At 49.3% G+C, this 6628-nt stretch overlaps 1 protein-coding gene across 1 annotated transcript in view; it reads left to right on the top strand.

Annotated features, from left to right (window-relative positions):
- The window catches only part of KCNA7 (potassium channel, voltage gated shaker related subfamily A, member 7), a 27900-nt gene extending 21278 nt beyond the window's left edge, over positions 1 to 6622 (top strand). Inside the window, exon 2 of the mRNA XM_015423022.1 lies at positions 5171 to 6622. Within this exon, the coding sequence (XP_015278508.1) occupies positions 5171 to 6031 (861 nt within the window). The 3' untranslated portion in view covers positions 6032 to 6622. The remainder of the gene's footprint in view (positions 1 to 5170) is intronic.
- Positions 6623 to 6628: the final 6 nt, after the last annotated feature.

The raw sequence follows: 6628 nt of genomic DNA, 5'->3' as shown, positions 1-6628 counted from the left end.
AATTTCTAATTTGGGGAGGGGAGAAGACTAAATGGCAGAGGGTAGGGATACAGCTGGCCAAAAGCATTTCAGTGCTGGAGTTAACCCCATTCCTTTACTCCCCATCGCCCCTGGCTTTCTCCCTTTTCTTATTTTCATAGGCTACCGTTGCTTTCTTCTGCTGCCACCTCCAAAGGCCTGCTACGTTTTTGCTTCTGCTAGAGGCCCAGGCTAGCTTGATCTCGTCAGATCTTGGAAACTGAGCAGGGTCAAGCCTGGTTAGTACTTGGATGGGAGACTACCAAGGAAGATCAGGGTCGCTATGCAGATGCAGGCAATGTGGCAAACCACCTCTGCTTGTCTCTTGCTTTGAAAACTCTAGAGGGTCACCATAAGTCCCCAGTGTGGTGTAGTGGTTAGACTAGGATCTGAGAGAACTGGGTTCGAATCCCCGCTCTGGCTTGGAAGCTTGAGGGTGACTTTGAAGTACGTAAATATATAATCACATAAGTCAGCTGTGACTTGCTGGCACTGTCCATCACCAGAGGAAGCACTGGATAAGTTCCCTGGCATCTAACCCAGGAAAACACCTCTCCTACCGTGGTGGATGGATTTTAGCTCCCTCTAACCGATACCAGTCAAATGGTCAGCCAGGCTGAAGCAGCATACCCATGTTAGGAAGGCCAGCGGGCTGGTGCCTTTTGGTCTCCCTAGTCGCTTCAACATAGCAGTGATTTTCTGTGGAGCTCTTGTTACCACTGCAAATGCAGCGGCATCCACTGCAGCCATGGAACATCCACACAGCAGGTTCCACCATATATTCCCTAACTCAGCCTCTCCTCCCATTCCACATTGGCCATTCCCCCCACCACCACCTTGTACCATCAAAGCACTTTAAAAAAATTGTCAATCCTCAAAGAAATCAACCCTGACTGTTCCCTGGAAGGCCAGATAATGAAACTGAAGCTCAAATACTTTGGCCACCAAATGAGAAGGGAGCACTCACTGGAGAAGACCCTGATGCTGGGAAAGATTGAAGGTCAAAGAAGACGGGGACGGCAAAGGATGAGATGGTTAGACAGTGTCATCGATGCAACGAACATGAAATTGAGCCATCTTCGGAGGACTGCAGAAGACAGGAGGGCCTGGCGGGAGATGGTCCATGGGGTCGCGAAGAGTCGGACTCGACTGTGCGACTGAACAACAACAAATATTGCTATATTACTACAGTATTATAACGGGGGATAAAAGTAGGGCATGAATATTTATTATAATGCTGTAGCAATTACTGGTTATTTTTTAAAAAGCCCTCTGATGGCATTGGCTAGAAGCTGTGAGAGGCTGAGCCAAGGAAAATGGTGCTGCTGTAAGACCTCCGAAAATGCATACCTTCCAGCCCACCCAGCATGCAAACATGATCTCTCCCAAAAAATTGTATCAAACCAAGTTCAGAAGAGATCAGAAAAAGATGGTAAAACATGTAAAAGTGGATGATTGGGGGGACAAGATCATGTAAATCCCTCCCAAAAAGCCCGATCTTGTTTGGATGTCAAATCGAAGCAAAACCCGAATGTAGAAGCAAACCAGTGAGCATCTCAGTTCCTTTCCCCCAGCAGCCTGTAGGGGGAGAGACAGCAATCTCTGACCACTGGATTACCAACATCCTTTGGGTAGGAGAGGCATCTGTCCAGGGTACCAAAGTGAGGGGTTGTAGCTATGATGGATTTATGGGGAATTGTGTGGAAAGGCAGCAATGGAGGCTGCCTTAGCCAATTTTCTGAGGGGGCAATAGTTTTGCTCAAGGCTATTTTTGGGCAGGAACACACAGGAACGGAGTTCCGGCTGGCTCCCAAGTTGGCCACGCCCAGCAGGAACTCATTAGCATAATAGGCCACACCCAACCGCAGAAACTCATTAGGATTGGCTACAATTAGGGGTGTGTGTTCCTGCTCCAAAAAAAAGCCCTGGGTTTTGTCAACAAACAAGGTAAAGAGAATAAGAAGAAGCAAAAGGTGGGTGTGGCTGGGTGACCACACTTCTGGTAACATGGGGATGTGGCCTAATATGCGAATGAGCTGTGCTGTCAGGGGTGTGACCTAATATACTAATGAGTTCCTGCTGTTGGGTATAGCCTAGTATAGCTTTTTATGCAAAAAGAGAGGGGGGGGGGGGGGGATGACTGCATTATTGGAGGAGGCAGATCCTGGTATCCTAGGGCTAAACTAGGCACAAGAGGTATACAATTAAAGTCGTCTTTCTTCTGAAAGCCGATTAGCAATTCCAGGATGGTGTTTTGAAGATGTGGGAAGGCATGGGGGGGGGGGGGTTGTTTAACCCTTTCCTCCCATGCACTGTTTACGGTATATTTATTTATTTGACTTCTAGACCACCCTCCCCTGTAAGCAGGGCTCAGGGCAGTGTACAACACTTCCAATACAACATTTGTAATCAAGTTAAAAACAATCAAAACCAAAACACTAACCAATACAATACCAGTAGCAGATGGCACTTAAATAGACCAGGTTGTATCTTTACTCTGTGGGGGGAGGAGAAAAAGAGAGGGAAGCCAGGCTAGATGGAAGAAACATCGCTGTCCTCAGTTATAAGCCTGGTGGAACATCTCCATCTTACAGGCCCTGAAGAACTGTACAGCAGAATGTTGTACCTGGTCAGCACCAGGGCCAAAAAAGCCCTGGGTCTGGTTGAGGACAGCCGGATATTTTTCGGGCCAGGGATCATGAGCAGGTTCTTTCCTCTTTGGTGGGGGGGGGGGATATATCATTTGGGAGGCTTATTCCTTCAGGGCGCTCCCGGCGACGAAGCTCACAGGCATGGAGTGTGCCGGCTTTGTGTGGGAAGCCAGGGAGAGTTTGGCTGTCTGGCTAGTGTACCGTCCACCCAACGCTATGGTCACCTCGAGGTTGAACTACTGTAATGCTCTCTACATGGGGCTGCCCTTGGGGCAACTCCGGAAGCTGCAGCTAGTACAAAACGCAGGGGCCAGGCTGTTGATGGGTCTCTCTATGCGGTAGCACATCCAGCCTGTGCTAAAGTCGTTGCACTGGCTACCAATAGAGTTCTGGATTCACTTCAAGGTGCTGGTTTTGACCTTTAAAGCCCTTTATGGTCAGGGTCCTGCCTACCTGAGGGACCACCTTTCCCCGTATGTCCCCCAGAGAGCACTGCGATCTGGTATACAAAACCGCCTGGCCCCCCCTGTGCCTAGGGATGCCAGATTACATAAGAACATGAGAACATAAGAGACGCCAATGTTGGATCAGGCTAAAGGCCCATCCAGTCCAACACTCTATATCACACAGTGGCCAGAAATACCAGTGCCATCAGGAGGTCCACCAGTGGGGCCAGGACATTAGAAGCCCTCCCACTGTTGACCCCCCCCCCCCAAGCACCAAGAAGACAGAGCATCACTTGCCCCAGAGCCCCTATCTATACCTTGTGGCTAATAGCCACTGATGGACCTCTGCTCCATATTGGCGGTGACTAGGACCAGGGCATTCTCCCTGGTGGTGCCGACGCTCTGGAATGAGCTCCCCAGTGAGATCAGAGCGCTGTGGGACCTCCAGCAATTCCGCAGGTCCGTGAAAATGGAGCTTTTTTGCCCAGCGTTCTTGTAAGGATCGATTTTATCGGCTGCGCTGCACTTGCACTTTGTTATACAATACCGCCACATGTAATGGTTTTAACTGTATTTATTTGGAATTTTATTGTATTTTATCTATGTATTTGCTGGTTTTAGAACTGTATGTAAGCCGCCCTGAGCCGCTTCGGTGGAAGGGTGGGATAGAAATCTCACACACACACACACACACACACACACACACAACCTGATCCGGTATTCAAGAACTCCCCTACAAAACTGCAGTTAATTTTTTTTGGGGGGGATAGGAAGCAATAGATACAAGTTTTGTATTTGTCACCCAAGGACATAAAAACCACTGCTTCTGAAAGAGGATGTTCCCTTGGTGGTAGCCATTGATGGCAGTCCCCATTGACGGTCATCGCCATGATGGAATTCTCCAACATGAATCTGTCTGTTCCCCTTTTTAAAGTTGTTCACACTAAAGGCTATCAGTGCACTCACCGGCAGTGAATTCTGCAATTTAATTACTGCTGGTAGATACAGTTATGGCCGCTAGCATGGATGGTTTTAAAGGGGGATTAGACAGATACCTTCCCTCCCCATGGAGCCCACTGCCCATCTGAATTTGTGTGGGGGAAAATGACTAGGAGCAATAGTTTTAAACCCCCGTTTATGGCAACCCTTCCCCAATCTTTAAATCTTCAGAGCTTGTGTATATATTCTAATAATAGATTTCTTGTGTCACATCTTGCTTGAGCTTTAGGGGAAAACATAACAACATATGAGGAGTCATGGGTCGATCAGGCCTGTGGTCCATCTAGTCCAGCATCCTGTTTTATAGCAGCCAACCACTTCCTTGGAGGGTCAGCATATAAGGCATAGAGGCCAAGGTCTTTCCCTTATGTTGTCTCCTACTGCTGATATTCAGAAACTTGTTGCATCTGAATGTGGAGGTTTCCTTTAGTAATCCTGGCTGGTAACCATAGATAGACCCCTCCTCCATGAATCTTTTAATGCCATCTAGTAACCTTCACTAGATCCATCACTAGAGCCAGTTTGGTGTAGTCGTTAAGTGCGCGGACTCTAATCTGGGAGAACCGGGTTTGATTCCCCACTCCTCCACTTGCACCTGGCTGGATGACCTTGGGCAAGCCGTAGTTCTGATAAGAGCTGTTCTTGAAAAACCACAGTTTCTGTCAGAGCTCTCTCAGCCCCACCTACCTCACAGGGTGGCTGTTGTGGGGAAGGGAAGGGAAAGGAGTTTGTAAGCCGCTCTGAGACACCTTTGGGTAGTGAAGGGCGGGGTATAAATCCAATCTCTTCTTCTCTTCTTCTTCGTCATTGGCAGTGAATTCCACTGGAGAAAGTTTAGAAGAGTAGGTTTTCATACTCCACTTTTCTCTACCTTAAGGAGTCTGAAAACGGCTTACAATCACATTCCCTTCCCCTCCCCACAACAACTTAGCCTGTTCCTTCTAATGGATTCCAATGTTTTGTATGATATAACTCTTCTAGCTTTAATAAAACTGTTAGTCACACTAGCACAGTCAGGCTTTAACCTCTCTCTCTCGTCCTTCCTACTTCCCACAGCCCCATCATCATCGCATGAACAGCAGCGTGCCACACGCCCCGCAACCAAAGAACCATTTCGACGATCCCTTCTTCATCGTGGAGACCATTTGCATTTGCTGGTTCTCCTTTGAGCTCCTGGTGCGCTTCCTAGCCAGTCCAAGTAAGCCGGCTTTCTTCAAGAACATCATGAACATGATTGATTTTGTGGCCATCATCCCTTACTTTGTAACCCTGGGCACAGAATTTGCTCGGCAGAAGGGCGTGGCCCAGCCTGCCATGTCCTTGGCCATCCTCAGGGTCATCCGGCTGGTGAGGGTCTTCCGAATCTTCAAGCTCTCCAGGCACTCCAAAGGCTTGCAGATCCTAGGACAGACGCTCAAGGCCAGCATGAGGGAGCTTGGATTGCTCATCTTCTTCCTCTTCATCGGAGTCATCCTCTTCTCCAGCGCTGCCTACTTCGCCGAAGCTGATCACGAGGATACATCCTTCACCAGCATCCCTGCAGCCTTCTGGTGGGCTGTGGTCAGCATGACGACCGTGGGGTACGGTGACATGTACCCTGAGACTATGGGTGGCAAAATTGTGGGTTCCTTGTGTGCCATCGCTGGAGTCCTCACCATTTCCCTCCCCGTGCCTGTCATCGTCTCCAACTTCAGCTACTTCTATCACCGCGAGACTGAGTGTGAGGACCTGGGCCAATACACCCACATCACTATGTGCCCGTACACCCCGCCGCCATCCCCGGCCGCCATCCGGGAGAAGGCTCATCTCATGGAGAAACACTGCAAGGATGGCGTGGAGCATTCAGAACTGCTGGATGGCGTGGTGCCCATGGGCAATTCAGAAGCACCCAACAAACGCCTGGTGACCCAAGTGTGACCATCCAGTCCAAGCACCTGATCCCCGCACCCCGCACATAACTTTCCTTGCACCTCTACGTCTTAACTCTGTATAATAGGACAATAGATTAGCCCGTACGGGTTGGTCTCCTGTTGGGTCTAAAATCCTTGGAGAATAGCAACGGGTTTGGAGAGAACATATTTCCCATCAGGTTTTTGAGAGGGAATTGGAGGGACGACTGTGTCTAAATTTGGGATGAGGTAATGGCACAGTGCACTGCCCCTGAAGCAGACATGGCAGGGGGGAGGGGGAACGGTGCCTCTGGGAATCATGTGGATCCTGTTGCAAGGAGACAGTTGCATAAACACGCACACACACACACACCCTGTTGCTCTGCTCCTTCCTCAATTGGTCTAGGGTGCCCTCAGTCTACAGAAAGTACTCCCTCCTCTCCTTTTACTCCCTTCTCTGCCTGGTCACCCTCCACCCTTCTGTGACTCAAAGAACCCTTGGCATGAAGATGCCTCCATGAAATCACAGCAATGTGTTCTTGGGTTACATCTGCTGGACCGCGCAATGGAACATACCCAGAGCAGACCAGGCCCCAAATAGCAAGAATTGGGGGGGGGGGATATA

The sequence above is a fragment of the Gekko japonicus genome, unplaced genomic scaffold, assembly GCF_001447785.1.
Source record: "Gekko japonicus isolate JY-2015 unplaced genomic scaffold, Gekko_japonicus_V1.1 scaffold1358, whole genome shotgun sequence".
Taxonomy (NCBI): Eukaryota; Metazoa; Chordata; class Lepidosauria; order Squamata; family Gekkonidae; genus Gekko; species Gekko japonicus.
This window is presented reverse-complemented; position numbering and strand designations above follow the sequence as displayed.